The sequence below is a fragment of the Bufo gargarizans genome, chromosome 5 (assembly GCF_014858855.1).
Source record: "Bufo gargarizans isolate SCDJY-AF-19 chromosome 5, ASM1485885v1, whole genome shotgun sequence".
NCBI classification, from domain to species: domain Eukaryota; kingdom Metazoa; phylum Chordata; class Amphibia; order Anura; family Bufonidae; genus Bufo; species Bufo gargarizans.
Window position 1 is genome coordinate 311071066 of NC_058084.1, and position 19264 is coordinate 311090329.

General features: G+C 46.3%; 1 protein-coding gene across 3 annotated transcripts in view; it reads left to right on the forward strand.

Moving 5' to 3' along the window:
- The first annotated feature begins 339 nt into the window (after nt 1-339).
- Nucleotides 340-19264, forward strand: part of GMDS (GDP-mannose 4,6-dehydratase) — a 481024-nt gene continuing 462099 nt past the window's right edge. Inside the window, exons 1-2 of one of the 3 annotated variants that reach the window (XM_044293287.1) lie at nt 340-461; nt 912-1064. In XM_044293287.1, coding sequence (XP_044149222.1) covers nt 975-1064 — 90 coding nt within the window. In that variant the 5' untranslated portion in view covers nt 340-461; nt 912-974. Of the gene's footprint in view, nt 462-851; nt 1065-19264 lie in introns of those variants that run through there. The other 2 variants (XM_044293288.1, XM_044293286.1) reach the window with 2 other exon arrangements.

A 19264-nucleotide genomic window follows, 5' to 3' on the forward strand; every position in this document is an offset into this window, starting at 1 on the left:
GACACCGCTGTGGCTAGTCATCGGCCATTGCAGCACATGTGGCCCCATATACATTTGGACAATCCCTTTAAGAGCTTCCAACAGTATGTCCTAAAAAACAAAAGGCCAGCAGCTCGATGAGATGTTCACCTGCAGTCCTTCCCAACCCCTCACACGGCACTTCTTATCTTTCCACAGCACTAGCCCCATTCATATACGCACACGCGTCTCCCCAGTGCCGCCATTTCACCCGTTCCCCCCTGAGAATATACGGCGTAATAATAATAAACGCCAGAAGCCGCCTCACAGCAGCCAGGAAGAGCCCGCCGAGAAACCGGCATCACGTGACACTGCGCGGTCACGTGACCGTTCCGACGTCAGGAGGTGCCTGCATTGAAGGGGAACCAGCCGCTGCCGGATGTCCCCTTCTCCATCTGCTGAAGCCTGACAGCCCGGCGACCGCCCTGCTGCACCCAGTAATGGTAGCCCGCACTGTATACAACACACTCAATAAAAGCTCAGGATGCTACATGTGGATATGGGACCACCTAGCATCCCATACTGTGTGCCTGCATGTGCTTGAGCTGCTGCTCCATTCATTAATGGGGGCCCAGGCCCCCCCCTCTCATGAACAGAGGGGATCCCACCCGTTATATAGGAGGTGGTTACATGCATCCTCCGCCATATGTGCTACTGTATCGCTACACAGCGTGTTTCCTGATGTCACGTATCAGGATGTGGTTGGTATCTGATGGCACCTGCTGTGTAATGTTTCCTATACCCCACCCCCTCTAATTGCTGTCTCCTAGGAGGAGAAGGGTGTCACCTGTGACGGAGGTGAGGTCCACCCCCTCCACGCCCTCCTTTACTCTTTGAATCTTAAGGCAGCTGCAGTGTAACCTGTCTTACCTGTCACTTCCTTCTACTTGCAGTGTGACTGACCTGCGCTGAGAGCACCCAGCCATCTCCTCTACCAGCAGACCACCACCGACAGCATGGCCCTCAACCTGGGAAACGGATCCAAGTCCCCCTCAAACAACGGCAAGTCGCGAAAAGTGGCCCTCGTCACAGGGATCACCGGACAGGTAAGAGCCCTTCAGGAAGCACACCTGACCTCTTGATTTCAGTTCACTATGTGCACTAGATTTTGGCGGGACTGGCCGAAGCATGCTTGTGCATGGAGGGGGTAAGTTCCTAGAAGGCGTCTGCCACTACATTATGAGTTAGGGCATATGCACCGGCAACATTCGTGCCATTTTCGCAGATGGACCCAGACACATTCAACTTGAATGGGTCCATGATCTGTCCGCACCGCCCAAAAAATAGTTCTATTTATTTTGCAGTGCGGAGGCACGGGGAGAAACTCCACAGAAGCATCCGTGATGCAGGGAGCACACGGCCGCCGGTGCCCGCATATTGCGGACCCACTGTTTGCGAGCCGCAATACGGGTACGGCCGGGTAACTGCCGTGTGCATGAGCCCTTACTGTTCTTTAGGGCAGTGTTTCCCAACCAGTGTGCCTCCAGCTGTTGCAAAACTACAACTCCCAGCATGCCTGGACAGCCTTTGGCTGTGCGGGCATGCTGGGAGTTGTAGTTTTGCAACAGCTGGAGGCACACTAGTTGGGAAACACTGCTTTAGGGTTCCCAGAACAAGGACGACCCAGAGAAATGAAATTGCTGCTATTCCCACATTTAGGACTCCGGCACACGGCCGTGAGTGTTTTGTGGTCCGCAAATCGTGGATCTGGAAAACGCAGATCCTGGCAGACTGCATGCCACTTTTTCCTTTATTTTTCACTTCTGTAGAAATGTCCTATCCTTGTCCGCAAAACGGGCCTAAACTGGCCAGCCTCTTTAAGCTTTAGATACGTGCCAACCAAACGCACCGAGGTTTATCAAAACGGATGTTATTCCCAAATTTTTCAGCCTTTTCTACATGTGGTATAGTAATTGTGGTTTTCCAGAAGAAGCAGTTCTAGTTAAAGGGGTTGCGCCAATTTTGCAAGTTATCCCCTATCTACAGGATAGGGAATAGTTAATTGATCACTGGGGGTCCGACCTCTGGGACCCCCACCGATCCCGAGAATGGGGTGCGGTTCTCCGTGCGGCATACGTCCTGCTGCTCCAGGCCTTCTCTGAGGCGTTCCTACGCGCTGTAAAACGCTCAACAGGCAAGAACCAATGATTCCCTATGGAAATGGTTCTCACCTGAGCGTTTTACAGCGTGTACGATCGTGCTGTAAAACGCCCGACGCCCCAAGAAGTACATGAGCTTCTTTAGGGCGTCTTGTCGCGTGTTCCCATACATAGACTTCAGCGGGAACGCGCGACAATAGGTGTTCGCTTGTCTCTGTATGCGCGATTGCAAACGCCCATACAATCGCGCATACAGAGCGCTCCATCGCGAACGCTCAGGTCTGAACCCAGCGTAAGGGACTGTCGGCGATAGCCTAGTACAGCACTCGGCTATTTCCAGCGGTTCCAGCACGTGCCCAACCTGCCACTCTATCAGATCGGGGGAACCGTACCCTGTTCTCTGGATCAGTGGGGGTCCCAGCGGTCAGACCCCCAGCGATCAGTTAGTTATGCCCTATCCTGAGAACAGGGTAAACCTGCAAACTAAAGGGCTCTTTACACGAGCCAAGAATTCTCCAGATCGTCACTAACGAACGTTCGTAAAAACACTAGTTAGATATTATCAGGCGGTGTAAATGTAACGCCGATTATCCGATGAACGGGTAATAGATCATTTGGGCGGTCACACAAATTGTTTGCCCGCAGCAGATCGTGTAACCAGCATCTACCACGAGTCAGTATGAGGACGAGCAATGGTATTGGTGATTGCTCCTCCCGATACTGTGCAGGAGATCGCTGCTTGTCCCCTCCGCTAACGAGCAGGAATGTCTCTCAGCCAGGTATACCGTAAGGTGCCCTGATTAGCATCCATCGCACACTTTGCAGCTGCAGAATGTGATAACTGCCTTGTAGATACAGGAGCCAAGAGTGAATTAGCATTTCCCGATGAGGTCCGTGCCATGTCATCACTTCCTGCCCCAGTAACCTGAGAGCCTCAATGTAGTCATTCAGCAAAGAGATGCGCCGGTGGTTGAGAACATGTTTGACATTTAAACGCCTAGATTTTAGAAAAACACCCCAGTAACAGAGATAACTACGTTTTTTTTTATAGGAACTGGTTCTGCAACTAATTCCCTTTTGTAAGGATAGAGCCGTGTGTTCTTATTTTCACAATTGTTTCATAACTATTCAGAGCGAGCCCCCTGCAGCACTATCACCACCCTGTGTGATCAATGGCACCCTACACTAATCCTGGCACCCAGATTTACTAATCCTGTAGATGGCGTAGACAGACTGTCTAGTAGGGGCTCAGGCTGGAGGATAAATCTGATGCAGACGGACCCTTTTTTTAGGCAGATTTTTGGAGCAGATACATTAGTAAGTCTCGCACCCCCTACTTCCATAGCAATCTCAGCAGCCCACCTTCTCTGTGTGCTCACAGCAAATCCTCCCTCCTGTCCTCTCAACAGGTAGTAACCGGATATTCCATAAAATCTGCTTGCTGTTTTTTCCATACTGCATGTGGTTTTTATGGTGCTTTTTAGTGGCATTTTTATTTTTTTATTTTTTTTCCCAAAATGATTTGTGGACCAGATTTCCCTGTAGAAGAGATGTCAAAATGCCAAGAGCTTCAGCATGCCGCATTGTTCCATGCTACTGCCACCTAACTAACCAAAATGGCAGTAGCATAGACCTTCAGGTAACTTCTAGAGCAGACGTTTTACAGCAAAATACACACCATAATCACAGATGCAGCAATGCACAAAGGGGCACAAAAACGCCATTATAAACCTAAATGTGCTAGCACCCTTAGGTGCGTTCATGTGTAGTGTTTGAGCTGCGGTTAAAGCTACATCAAAACTGTATTGGAAAACATACATGGCTTTTTGCTGCAGTTTTCAATGTGGTCGCGGCTTTTACACGTGAAACATGGTAAATAAATGTGATTCGCCTGTAAAAACTGCAACCACATGGAAAACAAAGCATGCATTTCTTTTCAAATGCGGTCTTGATGCAGTTTTAACCCCAACTACTACATGTGAATATATCCTTAGCCCCCTACCGTTGTTGATCAGGTACAGTTATGGAGCCATTTGTTGGCGATAGTGGCCGTATACTGATCACGCCTGACCCGCAGGCCTTTTCAGTTGGGCACAGCGTACACCCCATCCATATTGTCCACGTAGATTGCTGTTGTGCATCAGATTTTAGTTTTAGACATCAGTCTAGCAGACACGGTGTCACCTAAATTGCTGATCCGCCGGGCTGTTGTAGCATAAATGCTGGCTGTCAGCCGGACAGAAGCTGACCTGCAGTGGTATGTTTCCAGCTGATACCTGGCATTTATGCGGGAAAGTCAATGGATCACCCCCAGGCCCCATAATAGTCAATAGGGATCCGGTGGTTATCTGTAGAATCCAGCAATGCCAGATCCGAACGTGGATGTGAACGTGACCCCAGTCATACAACATTATTTTTGCTCTGCATCTGGTCCACATTTTTTTGCAGATCAGATGCGGACTCTTTTATTTCAATGGGGCCGCAAAAAAAAAGGCGGACATCGCACTGTGTGGTCGTCATTTGTACGTCTGTTCCACAGCCCCATAAAAAAAAGCTAGAACATGCCCTATTCTTGTCTGTTTTGCATTGGGGGTTAGGATCAGGGACTTAGGTTCAGGATGGGAGCCTGCAGGGTTCCACTGGACCTCCCCTCTGTCAGCACTCCGTCATCCGAAACGAATCAGTCTTGGCTGCCACCACTCGTCATATCAGGCTGACGAGGCACGTAGTTTTAAGTACTCTCTATAACTGCTAGCATTCACAGGGTTAATATACCACAATCTAGGTAACGCTTCTTCTTGGGTCATGGAATCGTTAGAACACAAGAAGGCTCTTATTTCAATATCCGTTTTTACAACTGGTGAGAGTCCATGTGATCAGATACTTTTGACCTAAATTGTGTGTTATGGTGACAACTCCTTTTAAAGGGGTTATCAAGGATTTTACTACCTCAAGATTGGCCATCAATATCTGATCATCTACGGTGCGGGCTGAAATTACCTGCTGGCTGGTGGTAATAGGAAGCCAAGTTTATCAATGTGAACATAACTCCATATCACAGACATTTGTAGAGGTAAAGAAAACATCCTGTAAAATGAAGTAAATGCCCCGGTGTGAGTGGCTAAAGCTACAAAAGAAAAAGCAAACACAATGCAACAGCACTCTGCAAACGTAGAATATATGAACTAATGCTATATTTACTATATAATATACGGTGCTCTGCTTGGTAACCTGGGAGGAGGCTGCGGCCTTTTCAAACAACTGATGGGCCTGCGGTGCTGGGAGTCAGACCCCCATCAATCTGATATTGGTGACCTATCCTAAGGATAGGCCATCAGTATCATTATCCCAGACAACCCCTTTAATTTATTGGGATCAAAATGGTGTTGGTTATGGTATGATCATGCAGGTGTATGTTCGCTTGTGATTTTTAGTTGACATCTTAAGAATATATCACACATTTTTAGATTTACTGTGACTATTAGTACGATAATAATTGTGTGTAATTTATCGCGATGACGCACTGACGTCAGACAAGAAATATGCCTCTGTGATGTCCAGCTAGCTGGTGAGCATTCCCAAACTTTTGTACTTGAAGCTAGGTTTCCAGGTTCAGGTTTTATTTTTTTATGTATGCGGTTTTTGAAGCCAAAGCCAGGAATGGATCCTAAACGGAGGACATGAATGAAGGAAAAATTGAGTCTTCTGTTTTTGAATCCACTCCTGACTTTGACTTCAAAGACTGCATAAAAACCAAACCATGCAGCTGGCCAAACACTGCGGCCACTGTGTCTGGTCTAACCCGTAGGTCTCCTGAACACAGCCGCGTGATATCTGCATTATCTGCGGCTAGCACACTGACCCATTCATTTCTATGGTGCCGTGCACACATCCATATTGTTTGGGGATCCAGGTGCCCGTTCTGCAAACCGTAGAACACGTATTCTGGCCTGCATTGCGGACTAGTATAGTCATTTCTGTTGATGGGAGTGAGAAGAATGTGGAATGCACAAAGAAGGCAGCTGTATGTCGCCGGTCCATGGTTTTCACACCAAAATACGGTCGTGTGCATAAGGCCTTCTATGCAAAAAGAGTTTACTGGTACTGTGTATATTTGGGTGCTTTACCTAGGGTGGCGGTCTTGATAAATGACCTCATTGTGTGTTTTACTGGCTGACATTTTTCCATGAAATTTTTTGTATGCCGTATGTTTTATTTTATAGGAAAGTAAGTACCCCCTGTAATGCCACTTTGATTGTAGGGCAGTATATGGGACATACATTGGTGCAAAAAATACTGTACAAAAAAATGTCATTAAGAAACACAGCACACAGTGGTGAGCGCTGTGTCCCCTTCCTAGGCCAAGTGATGTCACACTACATTGGTTGCTATACAATGTACGGCCCTGTGCTTGGTAAGCTGCCGGGAGCCCATCGCGCTCACCAGAGCTCCCTGAAACAGCTGATCAATCGGGGTGCCGGGACTCTGATCCCTACTGATGTGATGATGATAATAACATATCCTGAGCACAGGTCATCATTATCATTTCCTGGATAACCCCTTTGACTCTTGTTGGAGAGGCAGCAGTGCAGAGCACCCTGGGATCAGGCAAAACTGTACTCGGACAGGTCGAGGTCAGGGCAGGTAGAGTACGTGCAGACCAATAAACAGTCCAAGGCAGGCAGCTTAGGGTCAGTATGGAGAACAGGTAAGGCTACTTGCTACTCGCGTTTTGGCTTTCCGTTTGTAAGATCCGTTCAGGATCAGTTTTGCCCTAACTCATTCTGAACGGAATAGTGCTGCAGTAAACGAATATTTTAGTAATCGAGTATTCTATCGATTTATTTTTTACAATTACTCGAGTAATCTAATAAGAAAAACCTTCTTAAAATAGCGTATTGCTTTATAAAAACAATAATTATATTATTACATCTGGTTTTCATCAGAACATGGATCATCAGATCAAAGTACACCCGCCCCCCCCCCCAAATCAGCCTATCACAGATCTCAGCCACAGATAAGCCCCCACCCCAAGTCAGTCAGCCTTGCCCTCAGATCAGTCCCCCCCCCCCCCATGCCGCAAGCCTGAAATCTGACCGCCTGCCACCATGATTACACCCTCACTTGCTGCAGTGCAATCAGAGCCAGACCCCCATGCCATCCATTGCCATGTCCCCCAGTGCCATCAGATCATCAGCCCCTCCATGCCATCCAGATTGCCATGATGTCCCGGATCCGTCCTGTCACACAATGTAAGTCAATGGGGACGGATCAGTTTTCTCTGACACAATCTGGCACAATAGAAAACGGATCCGTCCTCCATTGACTTTCAATGGTGTTCAAGACGGATCCGTCTTGGCTATAGAAGACATAATACAACCGGATCCGTTCATGACGGATGCATGCGGTTGTATTATTGTAACGTGAATGTAGTCTAAGGCCTCTTGCACACGACTGTATGAATTTTTCAGTATTTTGCGGTCCGCAAAAAACTGATCTGCAAAAAATACGGATGACATCCGTATGCATTCCGTTTTTTTTTCCGGAACGGAACAGCTGGCTCCTGATAGAACAGTACTATCCTTGTCCGTTATGCAGACAATAATAGGACATGTTCTATCCTTGAACGAAACGGAAAAACGGAATGCATACGGCGTACATTCCGTGTGTTTTTTTTTTTTTGCGGACCCATTGAAATGAATGGTACCATATACGTAATGCAAAAGCCGGAGCGTAAACGGGGGAAAAAAAAAAGTTTGTGTGCAAGAGGCCTAAGAGTCAGGTCAGATCCAGTAGTCAGGCAGAAGTCGGTACGTAATACGTGCACACGTGAGCAGGACATTAGCATACTTACTAGGACCTCTTGCACAAGTATCTTCCCATAGGGAAAGTGCCGTAAGTACCGCAAAGTAGCCAACCATTGGCTGGAAAAATTAGGATGCAGCTGGAGACAGTTTGCACCCTACGAACAGTGAGAGGCGTTGTAGGCAAGAAACAGACCTTAGCCAGCAAGGGTGATCACCGGACCGGAAGAGAGGGATACAGGTGGGACCAGACTGCTGGAGCTATGGAGAGGTTAAGCAAGGCGGTGGCTGTGCCCACCAGCAGGAGAGGAGCAGTGGTGGGCTTGAACCGTGGATATGACTCCCTTTAATATTTTACATATATAAAATAGCAAAAAAATCCACCAAAATCCTCAAAAGCGCTAAAAGAAATCTGTGTGTGACATCAGCCAAATGAGGTTTTGGAGCTTTGGGAACAACCTGTTAACTGCGCTCCACCTAAGGCTACTTTCACACTAGTTTTCCGGTATTTAGATCCGTCATAGGGGCTCAATACCGGAAAAAAAACTCTTCAAATCAATGGGGACAAAACTGAACAGAATGGAATGCTTCAAAATGCATTCCGTTCCGTTTAGTTGTGTTCCCAGACCGGAGAGCAAACCGCAGCATGTATTTTGCTTTCCGTCCTGGGAAACTGATCAAAATGGGTCCGTTATGACCCCCAATGCAAGTCAATGGGCTTTCAATGGAGTTAATGATGGATGTTAAAGATAATACAACCGGATCCATTCATACCGGATGCAGATGGTTGTATTATCAGTAACGGAAGCGTTTTTGCTGAACCCTGCCGGATCCTGTAAAAACACTAGTGTGAAAGTAGCCTAAGCTGATATTAATAAACCTAGATTGCCTTAGCTGGATGTGCCATTTCAGCAAAATGTTTCTCACAAACGGAAAGCCAAAACGCCAGTGTGAAATGGCTACTTTCACACTGGCTTTTTGGCTTTCCGTTTGGGAGATCCGTTCAGGGCTCTCACAAGCGGTCCAAAACGGATCAGTTTTGCCCTAATGCATTCTGAATAGATAAGGATCCGCTCAGAATGCACCAGTTTGCCTCCGTTCCATCTCCTTGCAGCGTTTTGGTGTCCGTCTGACGAAACTGAGCCAAACAGATCCGTTCTCACACACAATGTAAGTCAATGGGATCAGATCCGTTTTCTATGACACAATCTGGCACAATAGAAAACTGATCCGTCCCCCATTGATTTTCAGTGGTGTTCAAGACGGATCCGTTTTGGCTATGTTAAAGATAATACAACCGGATCTGTTCTGAACGGATGCATGCTGTTGTATTATCTGAACGGATCCGCACCAAACGCGAGTGTGAAAGTAGCCTTACAAGAAAGTAAATGTAGAAAGTAATTTTCCAGGATTGGCTGCATGTTTGCCCATGTTGTCACACTACTTAGTCACTACTGTCAGAGAATTATCTCTGAGTATTTACATACATAAACTTACAAGACTTGTAAGGTCAGGTTAACCTGTTCTAAATCCGGAAACAATACGTGGCAGTTCTGGGCGTAGATGTTGGAGAGGAACAATATGCAGATGGGGCTCATTTACTAAACACTGGCATTTCATATTCCAGTCACAGTAAAAAGTCTGCTGCCGCAAGATGTAACCAGTGTCTATTAAAGGGCATCTGTCAGCAGCTTTGTACCTATGACACTGGCTGACCTGTTACATGTGCACTTGGCAGCTGAAGGCATCTGTGTTGGTCCCATGTTCATATGTGTTATCATTGCTGATTTTAAAAAAGATGCAAATGAGCTTCTCGGCGTCCCTTCAATTAAAGAGTAACTAAACTTTTGAATACATTTTTGTTAGCAAGTCCCAAATGCCCTAATAACAGTTTTTGTGGTATACTTTATTAAAGGGGTTGTCCGGGTTCAGAGCTGAACCCGGACATACCCTTATTTTCACCTAGACAGCGCCCCCCCGAGGCTAGCATCGGAGCATCTCATGCTCCGATGCGCTCCCTTGCCCTGCGCTAGATCGCGCAGGGCACGGGCTATTTTGTTTTCAATAACACACTGCCGGGTGGTAACTTCTGCCCAGCAGTGTGTTCGGTCACCTCACCGGCTCTGAGGGGCGGGCTTTAGCTCTGCCCTAGCAGTTTTACTGGCTAGGGCAGAGCTAAATCCCGCCCATCAGTGACGGTGACTGTCACCGTGGTTCCTGTCAGCCCCATAGAGAGCCCCGGTACTGTCACCGGAACTCCAAAAAATGCCTTTGCCCTGCAAGATTTAGCGCAGGGCAAAGGAGAGCATTGGAGCATGAACTGCTCCGATGCACATGTCAGGGGGGCTGCCGGGGGAAAATGGAGGGATGTTCAGCTCTGAACCCAGACAACCCCTTTAATGTTTTTTGTATTTTTAATACACTTTTCCTCCCTAAAGCGCACCTTTCCCTGTGTGCTTAGAATCTACTTTTCTCGTTAATGGCATTGGGGGATACAGCACCATGGGTATATGCCCAGCTGCCACTAGGAGGCTGACACTAGCAAAAGAAAAGTGTTGGCTCCGACCAGGTGGGCTGTACCCTCTCCACAGCCACTAGGCTAAACAAATCAGTTTTAATCTAGTGTCCGTAGGAGGCAGACATGACCTTCTCAGTTTTTTTTTTACAGGTCTTGCTGCTTTTTTATTTTCTTCTGCAGGTCTCTGCCTGCTGCAGGATGAGGCTTCATTGTGGATATCCACTTTAGCTGTACCCCCTGCGGGCGCGTACTCGCCGGTCACCCAGTCTCCCATTACTGCATCCGCAGTGGCATGTCGGCGAAATTGCCGAAGGGGTGACCCTGCTGCTGCTGAAGACGCCGGACAGTCTCTGCGTCCCTGTCCCATAGAGTCTAGGGTTAGTTCTCCTCCTTTGGCCAGGGGGTGGGTTTCACTTTATTCAGGGTCTCCAGGCTTCCTCAGGGCTCCCTGCTTCCTCTTCTGCGTAGGTCCCTCCTGACTGGGCCCCTTCCCTGTCCCAGGCCATAGGGAATCTAGCCCTACCCTCCCAATCCATGGTGGTTATTGGACCGCTTTCCTGCCCAAATATGTCTGCCTCCCCCCCCCCCCCCCAGGGTCTCCTCTCCTAACTGGGTACGCTTACGCTCAGACACCAGGTCCCGCAATCTACCTCGGGTTCTCTCAACTAGGTCCTGCTCCTCTTCTGTTTCCTCGGGTCACCCCCAGGACAGATCTGAGGCTGCAAATGACTCCTCTCCTAACCAGGTTGTCTGCAGTCTCTCCACCGTCTCGAGGGATACCTCTGACTCCTGTCTGCAACCATACGGCCTAGGGTCTCTCTCTCATAGGTCCAGCTCATCCTCTACATCGGCGGTGGCCAGCCTGGGGCTCTCTGGCTGTTGTGGGGCTGCGGCTCCCAGCATGCCCAGACTGCCTACACCTATCGGCCTCTGGCTGGGCATGGTGGGGTTTGTGGTTTTGTGGCAGCTGGACAGCTGGGGAGCCGTGGGTTTGGGCCTTACCCGCTCTACTTCCTTTTTTTTCCTACAGAACAGGACTAGCTCTGAGGGTATCACCTAGGGTACCTTTTGCCTCATCGGGGATTCCTCTGCACCGATTCTGTCTCCGAGCAGAGCACCGGGCTTTATTCCACCATACAGAAGTATCTGGGTCATCAGAGACAAAGGTCCACTGAGAGACCTCTCCTGTCCGTGGTTGGTTTCCCCTTTAGTGAATTCTTTAGTGGAACTCCTCTGGTTATAAAGGTACTTCCCATTTACTGGGTTACGCCAGTTTGCCGACTCTGTGGGGTGAAGCCCTTGCCAGGTCCTTTTCACGCCTATATGGTGCCTCAGGTATGTACGCTTTCCCCTTCTTGGGGAGGCTCTCATACCACTTCTAAATTATGTATCCGGCAGACCTTCCTGGTTGCCAGGTCTCCATTTTCAGCCAGGGTAACTGCTTTATGCAGGGGCTCTATTTGACACACTTTACTGGATCCGTACCTTCTCCAGTTACTGTCGCCATGACACTATTCTGGTTCTAGTGTGCACTACGTAGCAGTTTTACTCCCTCATCAGGTGAGTTTTTGGACTATCTCCAGCCCTGTGCCCTGTTCGTGCAAACTGTGGTCTACCATCTCTTGCATGGCCCTTTCTAGTTTTACTGTGGGCTGGGCATCATGTTGCTCTTTCTTCATGGTACCATCCCTAACTCGGTATTCATCCCTTCATCCCTCCTTCCTGTTCCAGTATACTCCTGGAAACCCATCTCCTTCCCCTTCCAGTGGTGTACTTGTACCATCTCTGGGTGTTTGTATCTGTCAACTGTCCCAGTTGCGTGCAGTATGTACCTGGAGTAGTTGTACCAGCGGGAATCCCTGCATTGTGAGTACACAATTGCGGAGTTCTGTGTCCGTTAGACTCCCGCAGTTATGCCTTGCTCCTTTAGGAGAATTATCTATGGCAGTGCTGGCTGCAATAGATAAAGGGAGAAAAAAAGAAATGTATCGCACATCCACTGCTAATGCTATGCATTTCTGCAGGAGACGGCACTAAATAGCTCATGTGTACAACCTAAATGAGGTATGGCTGCAATGTCTGACAGCCTGTGCGGTATCCCTGCACCAGGGCCTCTCTTTATGCCTTTCATTTTCTGCTGTATTTGGGTGTGTGCGGGACACTGTCTCGGTCACACTTCCTGTGTGCAAAAAGCCCTCTTGTTAGCACCTTCATTAGTGGTGTGTGCAGGGCTCTCATTGCCCCTATATTGGGCATTGGTTTTTCTTCGTTGCATGATGCATTATCTATCTAACAAGACCTCTTGGCCCTGATATGCACCAAGCAACCACATTCCTCCACCTTGGGCTGGTTGTCAGCTATTATACTAGGTGTGTTGTTCGACCATAGGACGTACCCTATTTGTTGATGGGGTATTAACACTCTTTCTGCTTGGTTTCACAGCCTCACTTTCTATTCCTCATTTTCATGTCCCAATTCCTGGGAGCTGGTTGCTCTAGAGAGCAATTTAGCTTCATATTGACCATTAGGGGAATGCTGCTTTCCCTCTGTATGGGAACGCTTCCTCCTTTGGCTGTTCAGAGACTTCTCTTCTCTACTCCAATATCTTTCAGGCGAGTAGGTCTCCACTCGTATTTCCAGGGTTTGTGACTTGTCGCGTTTTTCCTGAGCCTTCTTGTGCTCAGGGTTCCCTCTGGCTGTACATTTCCGGTTTTCATGGGGAATGACTCTTTCCCCCATCCCTATCATTAAACATTTAATCAGATTGGTGTTATCACATGAGTGATTTTACACACAGACCATCAGTCTGCTGAGAAAATCTCAGCATGTTCTATATTTGCCTGTGTTGTCTATGGGAAAACGTGGCACATATGGACCATCTATGTTTGGTCCAGTCTGAACCAGGCTGAGCAATGCTGCCCGAGTCCCTCCACGGCCTCTGTTCATTGGCCCCTAGCAGTGATGTATGATGTGTTGCTGCAGGCAATTACCATTAAGGTCACCTCTGTGGCCATTGTAGTCACATGTTCTGTCAACACATTGGCCCAGATTTACTACTGTACCCACGCCCCCAAAAAAAAGGGGGCACATGTATGTTTTTTACGTGTTGTGTGTTTTTTTTTTTATTTTTTTTTTATTTTTTCCCCAACGTACTCAACAAGGGGGCGGGGGGGCTTTGCGCATAGGGAGCGGGGCCTAAGATTGTTTTGCTGATAAGAGCAAGACTTGAGGTTTGGATACTCTTTAAAGAGAGATTCTTGAGGCTGGGTTCAGACCTGAGCGTTTTACAGCGCGTTCCTACGCGCTGTAAAACGCTCAACAGGCAAGAACCAATGATTCCCTATGGGAATGGTTCTCACCTGAGCGTTTTACAGTGCGTACGATCGCTCTGTAAAACGCCCGACGCCCCAAGAAGTACAGGAGCTTCTTTGGGGTGTCTTGTCGCTCGTTTCCGTACATAGACTTCCGGGAGCGCGCGACAATGGGCGTTCGCTTGTTCCGGAGCCGCATTTGTAAACGCGCATAAAGAGCGCTCCATCCCGAACGCTCAGGTATGAACGCAGCCTAACTAAACCATAGCCTGCTCTTAGGGAAGACTTGAACAGTTCCATATATTCCAGAATGGAGCCGTAAAGGTCCGCTGTCTAAATTCCATATCTTATGTAATTGTCTGTATATTGAGCTCAACTCTATAAAATACCCAATCAAAAATACTAAACAAACTGATATATTTAGCAATTTACACTTCATGGTGATCTTCATCTTCATTCTCGACACTTTAAATAAACAATGGCTATCAATATTTTTTCAATGGTCTTGGATGGCCTTTGTCACGTGATAACAATGTAACATATATCGCTTCCTGTTAGTTTTATAATATCTGTGTACTTGTAACACATTGTGGTGTAGAAGGGAAAACACGTTTGTTTTGATATATTTTCCTTTGTTGAAATCTTCTGTGATATAAACCATAAATTTTATTTTGATCTTATTTTAAAAGTGAATACTAAAACTCAACACTGTTAATATCACATTTATTCAGAGATCTACCCACCACTGATACCCAGTGTTGTATTTTGCGCTTCACACCCTTTCATATTTTGTTTGAAAATGTACTCGGCTTTCTACATGTTACATCATTAATTTTAAACCTTTTTAAATTTTCCATTAGAAAACATATAACACAAAATGTAGTCTAAGTGATCAGAAACGACATCTTCACACTTTAAAGATGCTCCATTTTGTGCCAAAATTTCAGTGCAATTCTGCTGTAAAAAATCTGTCTTAAAGCAGCCAACCAATAGTTGGTGTAGAGTCAGAGAAAAGTGTCTGTCCCTGATATCATCCAGCCTGAGCCCCTGTGATAAATCTGGTCTCTGTGTGTCTACACCATCTGCAGGCTTAGTAAATCTGGGCCATTCAGAGGTCGCAATAACTCCTGTACAAGCGTCATAGACACTTGTTCAGGCCATTTTACTCCCTGGAAAAAGTCCAGGCGTACCAATACGCCTTAGTCTTTTCCTGCCATTCATCAGCGCAGTGAAAAAATAAATAAATAGTACAAATATATAGGTGGCACCATGCAACCCCCCCCAGGTGTACAGAGTTGTATTAGGGTATGGCCACATGGAGAGACTAATTGGCCCCCTGCTTCCTTACAGTTAACAGTGAAGACCGCCTATGCAGTAGGGTCTAGAGTCTGGAGTGAATGCACCGCTGGCTATTATAGCGAAGCGATAAAGTACAGTCCAATATAGCGGATCTTCCCTGTACTTTTCCACCTGGCTATAATAACCTGCTGTGCATTTGCTCAAGACAACCTTCCCCCCCCCCCCAGGGGCTTATTAACCCTATCTTGGAGAGAGGTGAATGATGTTATTTACATGGGACTGTATGTTGGAGAAGCTGACGGGAGGGCGCGTTCACACCGCCACTATTTATTTTTGTTGTTCTGCTCTGTTAGATGAGCAGAACAACAAAAATAACGGAAGTGCTGGATCGGGCACCTAAGTGACAGGAACGGAGCTGAGCAGTCTCCATTGACTATAATGAAGTCCGTTCAGGATCTTGTCTTTTTATTAGGCAAAAAAATAATAATCCTACATGTGAGGCTTTTTTGTCCTGTCTCTTTGACAGAATCTGTGACAGACGCCCTGGACGGAGCCTCCAACACAGATGTGGGCAAGTGTAAGCCTACGTATTATGTATTTGTATTACTGCAACTTTCGTACTACTCCTCGGGTAAAAAAAAACTCCTAAAAAAGAGGAGTATTTTTACTTTTCTGGAAAAAATGTAGTGCGACCTCTGGGGCTATTACTGCTGGAGCCGGGGAACAGAGAAGCGTGGGCACCTGATTAGCAGGGGATTGGGATGGGTATGGGTCTACAAAATCCAGATGACGTCTGTGTTGTGTCCGTTTTTGTTTTGCGGACTCGTTGACATTTTGCAGCCAAGTATGAAACTTGGAAGTACAGCTTCTTTTCTGGTTCGCTATAAGCAGGGTACAGATGGATGAATCAAGACTATTTGCAAAAAGTGCTTCATTTTATAAAAAATAATTTTTATGTTTGATGCATTGGAGCAATAAAAGATAATTTTAAGCCTGAAAGATATTCAGCACATCCATTTCTCTGGCACTTTCCTTTTATGCTGTTTTTTATATACACCATTCAGATGATGCCAATTCTAGCAAGTCATCTGCAAAAGCTTTAGGAAGTCTTTTTTTTTATTTATTTATTTTAATCTTTTTTGGGGGATTTAGACTCTGAGCCGTGGCTTCCTTGTATAACGGAACCAGAAAAAAATGTGCTGTGACATGCGATATGATTTGGAACATGTATGACAGATTTGGGAAATGAATGGTGCTTCACACGGGCCGAACATATTTGGGGCCGTCTGTATGTGCAGAGATTGGTGCACGGCAGCTACAGTATAAAATGGCATTAGGAAGTTTACCTATGGTGTGTTCAGATGTGTTGGAAGGATTGTCGCAAATTTACTATAGAATACGTGAGGATTGGGTTTTCCAAACCCTAAGTGGAAATATAAGCATACTGCGGATTTGAAAATCCATAGTGCGTGCATTTTCAATGTGGATTTCACTCTTTTCAGTACAGAGTGACATTGGCGGCAAAATCTGCAACAAAAAAGTCCAGTACATGTGGACTTACCTTTAACCAATGAGCTGTGACGAATGTAAGTGTCTTTTTTCCTCTTTCGAATGGAATGCAACACCTTGTAATGTATACAAATAAATAGACTTTCAGAGAATCCTCAGCTAAGTGCGCCATCTAGAGGTAGTTAGTGGTATAGCCTTTGTGGTAAAGCGTTGGCTATGTTTCCGGTTATGCCAACTAAAACTGGTGAAGAAGTCGGCATCATCTATAGTAGTTACTGGATGGTTACCTGTGCTTGTGCTATGTTTTTGTTTGTATGGTTGTTTTTATTGCTAAGGTTTTGTTCACTATTGAACTTACAGTTGTAGCAATTCCTTAAGATGCATGTATAATTAGAACTACTCCTTTCAAGCCAGAGTGCTGTGATACTAGAGCAGAGTATTAGCAAGGAAAGTAGTCCTGTCCCTGCCCCCCAGGTTTGGCGGCAGAATACAGGCTGTGTTCTTTCTTTGGCACATCGGGCATTGGCTGTAATACCCGGGCTGGGCAGCTGTGTAGAACAGGCTCAGGAAGATGTATGTATTAAAGGTATGTCTGTATATCTTTTTGGTGTATGACAGGGCAGTGTGCATTAGCATAACCTTTTTTAACTTCATTGGATAGACTTGTCGTCTTTTTTTATTTTTGTTTTTTTACATCATACAGTAAGATTTACTATGCAAAGAAACTACCCTAAAAGCCGCCTTGAATTTTCCCCTTTGTGTGTATGTAAGAGGGGAGAAGCTACAAGTGACAACAGGAAGAAACATCACGGCTTGTTATTGACAGGAACTTTTCTTCATGCTATCATCCCATCATTGCTCTTTCTGTCATCTCACCTGTACTGTCTTTGAGTAACTTCCAGGGATACAGGAACTTTTCTTCATGCTATCATCCCTCTTACCCATCATTGCTCTTTCTGTCATCTCACCTGTACTGTCTTTGAGTAACTTCCAGGGATACAGGAACTTTTATTCATGCTATCATCCCTCTTACTAGTAAGAACAAATGTACTCTCTGACAGTGGAAAGGTTGTCCCCCTTTGTACATCCCGAGTGCTGCTTTGTAAACCCCATTTTATAAGCATTTATTTGTTAAACGGTACACTTTGATTCCAGATTGCCAGGGTTTAAAGGGAACCTGTCATCACCTTTATGCTTCCCATACTAACTGCAGAATAAAGTAGAGACAGGTAAGTTGATTTCAGCGGTCTGTCATTTATAAGTTAAAAGTAAGTGGTTGCCAAGAACCAATATCACAATCATTGCAGACTGGGCCTGGAAAAGAGTCACGGCCACCTGAGAAGAGTCATGATTATTCGTGAATTCCTGCTCTCCTGCCACCTGCTGATGACTGACAGGCTTCTACCTAGTTTTCCCCCTTTCTCTCTAGGAGAGAACTGTCAATCATCAGCAGATGGGTGAGAGCAGGAGATCAGGAATAACCAGGACTCTTCTCAGGTAGATTTGACTCTTTTCAAGGCCTGGGCTGCAATGATTATGATGCTGGTTCTCAGCAGCCACTTACGTTTAGCTCATGAGTGACACACCGCTGGAATCAGCATTTCTGTCACTAATTTATGCTGCCCTCAGTGAGATCAGCATAAAGTTGATGACAGGTTCCCTTTTAAAGAGGACCTTTTTTATGGATTTTTTTTTTTTTCAAATACCCTTCGCATGCCCTGCTGTGCCCCCCTACTGTTTTGGCGCCCAGCATGTTAATACTGAGCGTCGGTACAGAGAGGAGGAGACGGCCATGTTTCTCAATGGGCGTCTCCTTTTCCCTGGCTGTAGCGCAGTCCTATCATGGCAGAAAGCGTCACAGCCAGTGAGAAACGGCTCACCTTCTCCCTGGCTGTGACGCTCTTCGATGTGATTGGACCGCGGCACAGCCAGGGAGAAGGAGACGCCCATTGAGAAACCCTGGCGTCTCCTCCTCCCTGTACCGATGCTCAGTATTAACATGCTGGGTGTAAAAATAGCAGGGGGGCATGCGAGGGGTATTTGAAAAAAACAACCAGGGTGGCAGCATCAGCGGAGTTTACCCTGCAAGGAAAGGTATTCCATTAAACAAAAAAATTTCCATGAAAGGTCCTCTTTAAATAATTATTGAAAAAGGGTGCAGGCAGGATCAGATGGCCATGTCGGAAAATGCCCTGGTTAATCCAAAAAATAGAAAACTTGGCATGTCAGCCTTGGTGACGAGGAAACCGTGTGATTTTGAGCAATCGGACGACATGATATTCATATGTAGTGTTTTAATATTTTTACTAATATACAGCATCATAGTTAGGACGATATGAAGTCTGTGAGGAACACGAAAAAATAAAGCTAGAGCCAAAGCCTTGGTAACTGAGAAACAAATGTATTCAGAAACACTGGAGCGTTTTCCTGGCTGCCTTTATGCCAGTTTTATTTCTTCGTATGCACCACTGGCTGAGTGGCTGAAGCGCTGTATTAACCGGAAACCAGGGCATTTATGATCCAGTTCCTGTTATTGACTCGCTTGAGAGAAATGCCAAGGTTTTGCAGACAGAGCACAGTAGACTCGCTGTGGGAGCCATGTGCGAATGTTGTTTGGTTACCTAAACTGTTTCTTCCTATTAAATGAGACTAATCTGGAAGTATATTTGTGTTAAACACCATGTATATCGATGGTAAATTCACTGC